A 12,145-nucleotide genomic window follows, 5' to 3' on the forward strand; every position below is an offset into this window, starting at 1 on the left:
TACCTTTTTTTTTTGTACAAATGCTATGTTTCCTAAAGTCTCTTCTCATTTTATTCACTGTAGTTACCTGGTTACAGACAGGTTTATACTTCAGTCCGGGTGCATTTAGGATCAGCTCCAGTTGTTTGCGGTTAAAGTTGGACACACCGATTGATCTGACCAACCCGGCATCTTTACAAGCCTCCAAAGCCTGGAAATCGCCAGTTTACATTAGTTAGTTAGCTTAAAACCAGAGACACACATCCATTGAATTAAACAAACTAAAAACATGTTACATCTTTAGAACCCTATACTTACATTTGATTCAGAAGAAGTCAAAAAGCCTTATACATTTCTAATAAAAAAGAAATCCTTCCTGAACCCTAAAAGTAGTCAAATACTCCCTCAAGCAACATAAGGACATGACTGCTGAGAATCATAGGCTTATTTATGACCAACTAATAAACCAATACCTTGCCCCCCAAAAAGACACGGAAGCTGATTAAAGCGGTGTTCCACCCGCAAACACTGTAGCTGCTGACTTTTAATAAGGACACTTACCTGTCCAGGGAGCGTACGATGTTGGTCCTCTGAGGCCGATCCATCTATCGGATCAGGTGCAGGCGCAGTCTAAGGGAAACAGGCAATGGAGCCTTGCGGCTTCAGTGCCCATTTCCTACTCCACATGTGCGAGTCGCATGGCGCTTTCTGAATGGCCAGCTATTTTCTGGGACACACACAGGACCCAGAAGACAGCGGGGGGGGGGGTTCGCTGCACAAGAGGGTATGACGTCCTGCGCTGTGGACCGGATGGATTGTAAGTACAGGCTGTACTTCATAAAAAGGTACTATACAATAAGAAAAAAAAAACATTTAATATCCAAAAACGAGGGGTGGAAAGGTGGTCTTTTCTTTGAGAACTCTGCTTTAACCACTTTCAGACCGGACCAATTTGCTGGTCAAAGACCAGACCACTTTTTGCGATTCGGCACTGCGTCGCTTTAACTGACAGTTGCGCGGTCGTGCGACGTGGCTCCCAAACAAAATTAACGTCCTTTTTTTCCCACAAATAGAGCTTTCTTTTGGTGGTATTTGATCACCCCTGCGGTTTTTATTTTTTGCGCTATAAACAAAAATAGAGCGATAATTTTGAAAAAAACGCATTATTTTTTACTTTTTGTAATAATAAATATCCCCCAAAAATATATAAAAAAACATTTTTTTCCCTCAGTTTAGGCCGATACGTATTCTTCTACATATTTTTGGTAAAAAAAATCACAATAAGCGATTATTGATTGGTTTGCGCAAAAGTTATAGCGTTTACAAAATAGGGATAGTTTTATAGCATTTTTATTAATAATTTTTTATTATTTTTTTTTTTACTAGTAATGGCGGCGATCTGCGATTTTTATTGTGACTGCGACATTGTGGGGGACCCATCGGACATTTTTGACACATTTTTGGGACCATTGTCATTTATACAGTAATCACTGCTATATAAATGCAGTGATTCCTGTGTAAATGACACTGGCAGTGAAAGGGTTAACCAGTGGGTGGCAGTGTAGGGGTTAAGTGTTCCTAGGGGTGTGTTACTAACTGTGGGGGGGTTGGGCTTTCATTTAGTGTACACTGATCTCTGCTCCAATCACATGGAGCAGAGATCAGCGTCACTAGTTGCTAGGCAGAATGGAAAAATGTTGTTTATACAGCATTTCCTCCATTCGGCCGCTCCGTGAGACGATTGCGGGGATGCCCGCGGCGATCGAGTCCGCGGGTCCCGCGACCGGACTCACGGGGGTCCCGACCAGCGCGCGAGCACGCCGCCGGTGGCGCGCTCCCGATGGCACGGCGGCAACGAATATTGGACGTACATGTACGCCAATATGCCTGCCCGTGCCATTCTGTCGACGTACATCGTCGTGCGCTGGTCGGGAAGTGGTTAAGTTGGAAATAGGGCAAGGCCACAGCTTTATATAACTTTGCAAAAGTAACAACTTTCCAAATGTACCAAACAACCATGCCAGTCACAGTTATACTGTGAGCACCCATAAAACATGAACTCATAGTCTAAGCCCTTGTACACACGGTCGGACATTCTGCCAACCAAATCCATTGGATTTTGTCCGACGGATTTTGTCCGATGGATTGTGTCCGAAACTGTTGCATACACACGATCGGACCAAATTGTCGGAAAATCCGATTGTTCAGAGCGTGATGACGTTATTTCATTACGACGGGACTACGTTCACGCTAGTAGCCAATAGCTTTGATGTAGGAATTTGATCTGAGCATGCGTGGCACTTTGTCCGATCAAAATTCTCTACACATGATCGGAGTATGTCCGATCGGACCAGTTTGTCGGAAAATATTTCCAACAAGTTGGAAAATTGCGTCCGACGGATATTCCGATGGAAACGGTCCGATGCATACCACACACAGTCGGATTATCTGACAAAATGGCCCAATAGGATACATTCCGTCTGAATCTCTGATCGTGTGTACAAGGGCTAAGAGGTCTGTCCTCACCATCAGTACCAGGACGTTAGACTGACCCCAGAATTGAACTTGAGGGCATAGCCCATTAAGCAACATCAATTGCTGGCATGGTCAAAACTGTCAATAAAGCTGTGACAAAAAATCACACCCGGGGGGGGGGGACACTTGTGATAGCTGAATCTGCTGAATGTGTAGCAGAATACATATTGGTGCTCAAAATATAAAAGATATGCGCTGTCTTGTGTAAACCAAGAAAAAATTGAATATTGTGTCTCAACACAAATTATTTCACCATGTAATTATGCCAACATAATGGCACAAATATTAAAAATAAATATTACACAATATTGTGTGATATCCTTTTTTAATATTTGTGTCACATGTTGGCATAATTACATGGTTAAATATTTTGTGTTGGGTCATAATATTCTATTTTGTTGGTTTACACAAGACAGCGCATATCTTTTATATTTTTAGCACCTATTTTTCACCTCCTCATATTCACGGAGTAATAAAAGTGCAGCAGTCTTTTATTTTATTTAGCACAAGATTTTCCCTTAGAATACCTACTGGCATAAAATAATGAACACTAACCTCTTTTATTTGTTCATAGTGCAAAAAATAAAAACCCCTGAGCTGATCAAATACCACCAAAAGAAAGCTCTATTTGTGGGGAAATAAGGAAATCAATTTTATTTGGGTACAGCGTCGCACGCCCACGCAGTTGTCAGTTAAAGCGACGCAGTGCCAAATCGCAAAAAATTACCTGGTCATTAAGGGGGTAAAACCTTCTGGGGCTGAAGTGGTTAAAGGAGGTTCGAGGGGCCTTCATTAATGCTAACAGCTGTTAGAAGCTACTGTATTTGTTTTTGTGCAATTAGAAAGACAACCTGACCATTTTTGAAACAATGCACTGTGTCAGTACAAGTTGTATGGTAAATCTTATATGAAATTAAAATAATTTAACATATTCTTTAAGTCCTCCCCAGCAAACATGGCTGAGCCCAGAATCAATGACCAAATCTCCTGTCTTACCTTCCAGGTATCCGGGATATCAGTGTTGTGGAAAATCAATTTTCCATTTTCGTCTTTGGGCATTGGATTATCTCCAGGCTGGGGAGTAAGAAAGAATGTTTACATTCTGGTTTGAAATGGGGCAGTAGTCTTCATCAGAGATACACCATTAGTAGTAAGGGGGGGGGGGGGGGACACTTGAAGCAGAGGTGTACCTAGGGTCTCCAGCGCCCTTGGCGAGAATCTGCATCAGCGCCCCCGCCCCTCATTAAAGTTAGAATTTCAGTTGTTTGTTTTTTTTACATCAATTTCCTTTCATTTAGACTGAGCAGGGGATGGGGGGGGCGCAGGGTGTGATGCCGGGCCACCACGCTATAATGTGCAGGAGCACTGATATAAATATAAAGGGTACTGCACTGTAATGATTACAGTGCCCCTTTACAGTGCAGTCCCCTTTATATTAGTGTCCCTGCAATCATGCCCCCCAGCTTTTACTCTCTACTCACTGTGCAGATCTCCAGCTCCTCCCACTCCCTGCTTCCTTACATTAGGGTCCACACAGAGGTCCCCTTACATCAGAGTCCGCACAGAGGTCCCCTTACATCAGAGTCCGCACAGAGGTCCCCTTACATCAGAGTCCGCACAGAGGTCCCCTTACATCAGAGTCCGCACAGAGGTCCCCTTACATCAGAGTCCGCACAGAGGTCCCCTTACATCAGAGTCCGCACAGAGGTCCCCTTACATCAGAGTCCGCACAGAGGTCCCCTTACATCAGAGTCCGCACAGAGGTCCTCTTACATCAGAGTCCGCACAGAGGTCCCCTTACATCAGAGTCCAAACAGAGCCCCCTTACATCAGAGTCCAAACAGAGCCCCCGCTTACTGTAAGGGGGAGCTCTGTGGACCCTAATGTAAAGGGGAACACTGATTTAAGGGGGTCTCTGCTCACCAAAGCCCCCTTCTTGCATCAGAGTCCACTGAACACCCCTTAAATTCATTTTCTATACACACTAGAAGGCAGGAGAGAGGGTGAGCTTAATCACCCCAGGATGAGGCTCAGGAGCAGGCTGCCTGCAGCCTTTAAATCTTCCTTCCTTCACATCTCCCCGGGGATGTGTGGGCGGGGCAGACACAGGGGGTGTGGGCGGGGCAGACAGAGTAGAGGGGCGGGAAGAAGTGGAGCAGTGGAACTGACAGTGTTGGCTGAGCTGTGTGTGAAAGAGACACACAGCTCAGCCGCTATTGTAGTTGCGCCAGAGCGCTCCCTCTCCCTCCAGCATCTGAAGCTGACACCGGAGGGAGAGGGAGATGACACTCCTCCCACCCCCTATCATTGGCTCTGCAGTGCCAGCAGCAAGCAGCAGTGTTCGGCGCCACCGCCGCCAGCCCACCGCTGCTCTACAGTGCTGAAGCCTGTTCCTGCTGAAGTGATTGGGACAGCGCCCCCCCCCCCCCTCGGCATGCGCCCCCAGCGGGCATCGGTCTCGCCACCAGCACGGTACGGCCCTGACTTGAAGCAATAATGTAGCCATACCAATAAGCCAATTTTGACCATCTTGTCTTTGCTTCATCAGAACAGTGAATTTAAATGATGATTATGTCAAAATCTGGCTTTTTCAGAAAAGAAATACAAAAATAAAATGTTTACCAAATTCCATCTTTAGTGAGCTTAAAACACTGAACAATTAGGAAGGATTGACTTTTATGGGACCTCTGTGAGATCCACTATGGTCTTTGCATTTCTGAATTAAACTGTCTATATTACCCAATAAAAAAACTTTGTATTCTAAAAGTAAATGCACCACCAGTATACTCGAGACAGGGAGTATGGCAAAGAGTTATCACTCCAACAGCTCTGCCCTTGTCCCTATTGGGAGTTTTTGTTGTTCCAATCAATTTGTGTGTTCTAGCTCCTCCTTTTTACATTCTAAATGTAGCACCCCTTTACCCCTAGGTAATGGTGGAGGACACCCAGGTGGCTTAGTGATTTCACCTCATGGCGCAACGTTTGACTCTTAGTGGGGTGCAAGAAATTGGACACCAGTCACTTTAAGGAGTTTAACAGAATTTATTAAAGCCAATAAACCTGGGGAGAGTGGGGTAGGGCAACAAGATATAAAAAAATAGCCAAAATGCAGAGCCTTGATTCTACTTACAGTCAATACAGGAGGGTGGGCCTTTAAAGAGGAAATAAACTCTGATGGGTTTTACTTCCTCTTTATTGCCCTGCAAAGTAAAAGTATAATGGGCTAGTATGCATTGCTTACTAGCTCATTATGTGCCACTTACCTGCAAACGAAGCCCACAATGTCCCGATGTCCCCGCTGGTGGCTGCGTCCATCTTCACCCCTCTTCCTTCTGGGACCGTGGACTTTGGCTCTGTGACTGGCCAGAGTCGCGAGACATCAATCCCGTGCATTCGCGTGGAAGCCAACGATCACGGCAGGGGGCCTATAGAAACTACTGTGCCCTTTCTTTAGTGCGCATGCACTGATGACGTATATGGCTAATATCTCCTAAACTGTGCAGGTTTAGGAGATATTTTCAGCACCTACAGGTAAGCCTTATTATAGGCTTACCTGTAGGTAAAAGTGGTCTGTAAGGGTTTACAACCACTTAAAGCTGGAACTGGCACTTTGTACTCTACAGACAACTTTAAAGCGCAACTCTGGGAAACCTAAAAATTATCCCTTGTGGTGGTACTGTGCCCACACTGCAAGGGTTAAATGTTTATTTAGGTCTAGGGGACATAAAAAAAGGATTATCTACTTATCTAATCCTCTGTGCTGCTAAATCACTCCTTGCAGCATTTTTTCCTTCATGTTCTAGAGGTTTAAGATCCTGATGTTATTAAGACCAATGCTGGGTCAATAGCCCTGCACTGGATGTGATGACGCAAAGGGACAGTCCACCGGTGGAGAGTGGGGGAGCACCATCTGCCACAGGAGTGGTGGATCAGGTAAGTTATAGTGCGAAAAACTCTCCCCTAGACTAAATAAGTAAACACTGCAAGGGATAGGTTTCACATTTTCAAAAGACATTACATCCCCTGGATGAGCCATTAGACTCTTCTGCACTGTCCACTCACAATAGCTTCTATCTAGCTCTCTATGACACTCTTTAGCAGTGAAGACTTAACCCCCTCATATACCTCTCCTTTAGCAAAAAGTCCTCCCTAGGCAGCAGCCCACCCTAGGGATGGGCCTCAAATACACAAAGCCTCTTTTCCTGGCAGCAGTCAAAGGGCTTCAAGGAGAACAACCCAAATTGTAATATTCTCTTCTAACATGCACCACTAGCAATAAATCTCCTATGGATTGGTGGGCAGACAAATATTCAGAACTCAAAATAAAATCAGACTATTGCCAGGGACAATCCCAACACCAGTCAGAAGTAATCAATCAAACTGAGCTTACGGAAAACTTAACAAAAGCAAAACTGGAACAATCCATTTTCAGGCTGACTACAGCGCAACGATTTAGGGTAGGAACACTTGCTTAGAGCAGGTCCCTACATAAATAATACAAATTGAATAAACATCCAGCAGGGATGGTGGGAGCAGAGCAGAAGTGCAGACCTAGATACTTACCAATTGAGTTGCCCTAGATATAAACCATACTACTGTATGGTCAAAAGTTTGTGTACATCAGATCATCACACCTACTTTATTGCTAAAAGAATGTGGACATACCTCTAAATTACTGGGTTAATTTTTATTGGTGTTTCCGGCGAAGGGTACTGTCAATGCTACAACATACAAAGATATTTTAGACAATCGTGGACTTCCAGTTTTGTGAAAACACTTTGGTGGAAGGCCCCAGCTCTATAAATATATCATTTGTTGAGTTTGATATGAAGGAACTGAATAGCCTGCACTGAGCCCTGGCCTCAACCCTACTGAACACCATTAGAATGAAATGGAACGCCGACTTCAAGTTTTTTTCCGACATCAGTAACTGACCTCACTAATACTCTTATGGTACAATAGGGACGCATTCCTAAATACCGTACATACTCCAAAGACGGTAAAAGTCATTGGGATCCAGACACTTCTTGGGTGTAAAAGAGGTTTTATTTCTTTGACAGTCCTTTTTATATTATGCAGGGGAAAGAGGGCTAGGGCCAGGACACCCTTAAGTAGTTGCAATTTCAAATGGCAGACTCCAAGACTTCAATAGGAGAACAGCCACACAGTGAAAGGCCCCAGCAAGGCGCCACTTCTGCATGTGCAGGATTGCTGTCTCCTATGTCAACAATACTTAAACAGTTCCTAACTCAAAGTAACAGTTCTCTCCGCTGTACTACAACTTTTCCTTGTAGTTCTTTAGCCCCTTGAGCTCCTGGTCTCTCACTGGACCCTCTGATTCACTAACTCTGAATCCTGTGAGCTCCTCAAGGCTTTTGTGGTGGTATCTCCCTCAAGCGTCACCCACGCTTCCCTGCTGGGTCCCTAGCTTGGCACTTCGGATACCTTCAAGCTTCACCCCTGATGACTGGCTCTATCCCTAGCTTGACACACAAGGCTGCTCTGCAAGCATCACCTCCACTGGTTGGGTCCCTGACTTGATCACTGCCTGAAGTTTCCCGATTCTCCACCGTGCCCGTTCAGTGAGAATACCGGCAGAACCATCACTTTTGGTTGGACTGCAAGCTGCAGTCCCAACCCTGCACTACCCTCTTACTTCTGGATAGGCCCTCACACAGCCTAGAACCTGATGCCCCCAGGATAGGCCCAATCTCTGACTAAGCAGCCCGGGGCAGACGACACACATCCACCCAGACAGCGGTCTGGGTGGCACACAAGAACACCGGATCACCTGACCTCACCAGAATATATAGGCTCTGCCAGCAGGCTAAGTGATTCAACAGAATCCCTGGCCATTGGCTGAGATACCCCATATACCCATAACCTGACCTTTAGTTGTCCTTCTCAATCTAATACCTCCAAATGCTGGGCCACCTGGTGGTAGAAGAGGAGAGTACAACCAGGCCAAACTTAGGATCAAGTCAATGGATCCCATCAAGGAATTTGGTGAGAAGCACCCTGACTAAACTCCAGGGTGCTACATCAGTAATACAAGTCAGAACTGAAGATGCACCCTAACTCAGGGCTACTATTTGGGTTGTTTCCTTAACTTTAGAGCAGTCAGGACAAAGAAAACTAAGAACTAGATGGTCACTGATTTACTTGATCAGCTATTACCTTTTGTACCACCACCCCCTCCATTTAGAATGTAAGCTCTACGAGCAGGGCCCTCCTGTACCATTTGTATTGAACTGTACTGTAATTGTGTTGTTCCCCCCCCCCCCCCCCATACATTGTAAAGAGCTGCATAAACTGTTGGCGCTATATAAATCGTGTATAATAATAGTGATAATAATAATTTTTAAACAAGTCTGTATAGGGATGAAGTGTGAACATACCTTAAACTCCACAGGGGTGTGGATTAGGAACAGATCCATGTAATCTAGTCCAAGATCTTTTAGAGATCCCTCAAGAGCCGGACGAACCCTTTCAGGGGCATGATTAGTTAACCAAAGCTTGAAATAAAAAAAATAAAAAGAACTTGGTCAGAAAAGGTGATAAAGATAGTGAAAAGGATCAGTCATAGACAAAGACTTGGGTAACCTCATCATGTAGCAGGACATGAACGACGATGTATTTACATTGGGTGACTTTTTGCTTTTCAAATAAAAAATCTTTGTCATGGGGCCAGTTTTTTTTTTTAACCGTCATTTCCCTGTGGGTTTGGTTGATATCTGGGGGACTTCTAATTCTAAATCAGCTTCCAGATTCCTATAAGTCCCCCAACCCCCGCCCCCCCACAAACCCACACATCCTCTTATGCCGTGTACACACTACCAGACTTTGACAGCAAAGGTCCAACGGAACGAATCTGCCGGACAATTCGATCGTGTGTGGGCTTCATCAGACCTTTGCTGTCTAAAAATCAGACGGACTTTAGAAATGGAACATGTTTAAAAATGTTCCGCCGGAACCAGTTCCTATCGAGAAATCCGTTCGTGTGTATGCTAGTCCGACAGACAAAAACTGACGCTAGGGCAGCTATTGGCTACTGCCTATGAACTTCCTTATTCTAGTCCGGTCGTACGTCATCACGTTCGAATCCGTTGGACTTTGGAGTGATTGTGTATGGCCAAGTCCGTTCGTTCGGAAAGTCCATCGGAACTCCGCCAAAAGTCCATTTGGGGGTGGCACAGTGGTGTAGTGGTTAGCACTCTCGCCTAGCAGTAAAAAGCGTCGCTGGTTCAAATCCCAACCATGACAATACCTGCCTGGAGTTTGCATATTCTCCCTGTGCCTGCATGGGTTCCCTCCGGGTACTCCGGTTTCCTCCCACACTCCAAAGATATGCTGGTAGGTTAATTGGCTTCTGTCCAAAATTGGCCCTAGTATATGTATGGGGACCTTGGATTGTGGGCTCCTTGAGGGTATAAGGACCAATGTGAGTGTGCAATGTACAGGGTTTGGGACAATTGTAGACATTCACTCAGGTTGAACTAGATGGTTTTGAAAAAGAAAATCGAACATACCCACTGGGTCTAAAAAAGCTGCACACCACACCCCAAAAATCAATTGAAGAAAAAGAGAGAACAATTCCCCAATGCAGGGTTCATTAGTGCATTATGCTCAGAATGCCGTGATCATGAGTGTGTTGCACTCAGAATGCAGGGTTAAGGAGTGTATTACGCTCAGCATGCAGAGTTAAGGAGTGTATTACGTTTAGAATGCAGTTAAAGTGGAGCTCCACCCAAAAATGGAACTTCCGCTTTTCAGAATCCTCCCCCCTCCGGTGTCACATTTGGCACATTTCAGTGGGGAGCACTAGAGCAGATACCTGCATAACCCAGGTATTTGCTCCCACTTCCGGGCATAGATAGCCACAGTACCCGCGGATATCTATGCCGTATCCGGTGCCTCCTCTGTCCCCCCGTTGTCTTCTGGGAGACACACAGGTCCCTGAAGACAGCAGGGACTTGTGGGATCACGCAGCGCAACTTGCACATGTGCAGTAGGGAACCACGTTCTGATTCCTGATTCCCTTACTGAAGATAGCGGCGCCTCCATCCGAGAGCTGAGAGACAGATCGGCTTCGGGTGCCAACATCATGGGCGTCCTGGACAGGTAAGTGTCGATATTTTAAAAGTCAGCAGTTGCAATATTTGATGCTGCTGACTTTAAAAAAAATAAAAAAAATTGGCAGGACCTCCGCTTTAAGGAGTGTGCTGCGCTTAGAATGCAGGGTTAAGGAGTGTATTACGCTCAGAATGCAGAGTTAATGAATGTATTACGCTCAGAATGCAGGGTTAAAGTGGAGCTCCCCCAAAAATGGAACTTACGCTTTTCAGAATCCTCCCCCCGGTGTCACATTTGGCGCATTTCAGTGGGGGGACTGGAGGGAACTAGAGCAGATACCTGCATAACCCCAGAGGGAGAGAGAGACTGGGATGGCACACCTTTGGTGAGCCGGCTGGGAGGAAAGACAAGGACTGGCACTTAGAAGACAGGGGTCAGCAGCGCAGGAATCTCTTCGAGGTCCACCTGTCAACAGCAGGCGGTCGACAGGTGGAACGCAATCGACGGGTTGCCGACCCCCAGTGTAGTTTGTTGCCTTTAGGAAATCAACCCCACTGTGTTGATGGGGAAATTGAGTGGGTGGAAGGAAAGATAATCAAATCATCTATCGGCTGCTTTGCAAATAGCATACCACCCAACTTTTTGAGATAGGAATCAGGGACACTATTAGCAAAAGTATGGAGGCATAGGACACTCACCCTTGTCACACCCCCTTAAAGGAAAATTAACAAAAAAAATTGTTAAACCCACAAGGGCTTATTTTTACCACTACTATTCCTTTAAATTGGCTCTTGAAATTTACAAATGCAGCAATTTAGAAAATGGATGAAAGGTTTAGCACTGGGAAACACTTTTGAAAGATAAATAGTTCATTTTATATACAACTATACAGGTCAGATCAAAATGAGGGACATATGAGGAGGAAAGAGGGACATTTCTCCAATTCAGGGACAGTCCTTCAAAAACAGGGACAGTTGGGAGCTATGGAGCAGCAGTGTTGTCAGCCTGCCATGTGAGCATTTTGAGTTTACCTATACTTTTGATCAGATAAGCAACCCAACAATTAACTGAAAAGATGAGCAGGCAGGATGAAAGCACTGGTATTTCCAAGGCAGTAGCTTTGTAGTAAAGTAGTGTATGGTGACATATGAATAATTAAATAATAAAAGTGAAATAATCTGAAAAAAAAAAAACAGAAAAAGAGCTGCTGCTGTAGGGTAAGGTAAAAAAAAAACAATAAATGTTTACAAGATATTAAACATAGCGCTGCTCATTTACATCACATAAACTATACATAAAGTGCTTATACAATTAACATAATAGTGAAAAAGTCCAGCCATATGCATAAAGTGTCAAATGTGTTCAATTCCTGCTTCTGAGGATTCTGGTGATGCTTTGTGCTCCCCTCCTGGGTCCCCACTCACCAGCAGTATGTTTTAATAAGGCATGATTTATCCAGCTCCAATGGCTCAGGTTTTAACGTCCTCCTTCCTGCTCCTTCCTGGGTTCAGGCTTCCATTAGGAAGCTATAAGTGTGTAACATGCCAATGAAGAGAGA

At 44.9% G+C, this 12,145-nt stretch overlaps 1 protein-coding gene across 1 annotated transcript in view; it reads right to left on the bottom strand.

Moving 5' to 3' along the window:
* The window catches only part of LOC143960477 (aldo-keto reductase family 1 member C1-like), a 68,823-nt gene that overhangs the window by 28,684 nt on the left and 27,994 nt on the right, over positions 1–12,145 (bottom strand). The window contains exons 3-5 of the mRNA XM_077469125.1: positions 8,913–9,029; positions 3,511–3,588; positions 68–190 (exon numbers count right to left, since the gene is read on the bottom strand). Coding sequence (XP_077325251.1) covers positions 68–190; positions 3,511–3,588; positions 8,913–9,029 — 318 coding nt within the window. The remainder of the gene's footprint in view (positions 1–67; positions 191–3,510; positions 3,589–8,912; positions 9,030–12,145) is intronic.

The sequence above is a fragment of the Lithobates pipiens genome, unplaced genomic scaffold (assembly GCF_037356315.1).
Source record: "Lithobates pipiens isolate NorthernLeopardFrog02 unplaced genomic scaffold, aLitPip1_a1.2 Scaffold_8, whole genome shotgun sequence".
Taxonomy (NCBI): domain Eukaryota; kingdom Metazoa; phylum Chordata; class Amphibia; order Anura; family Ranidae; genus Lithobates; species Lithobates pipiens.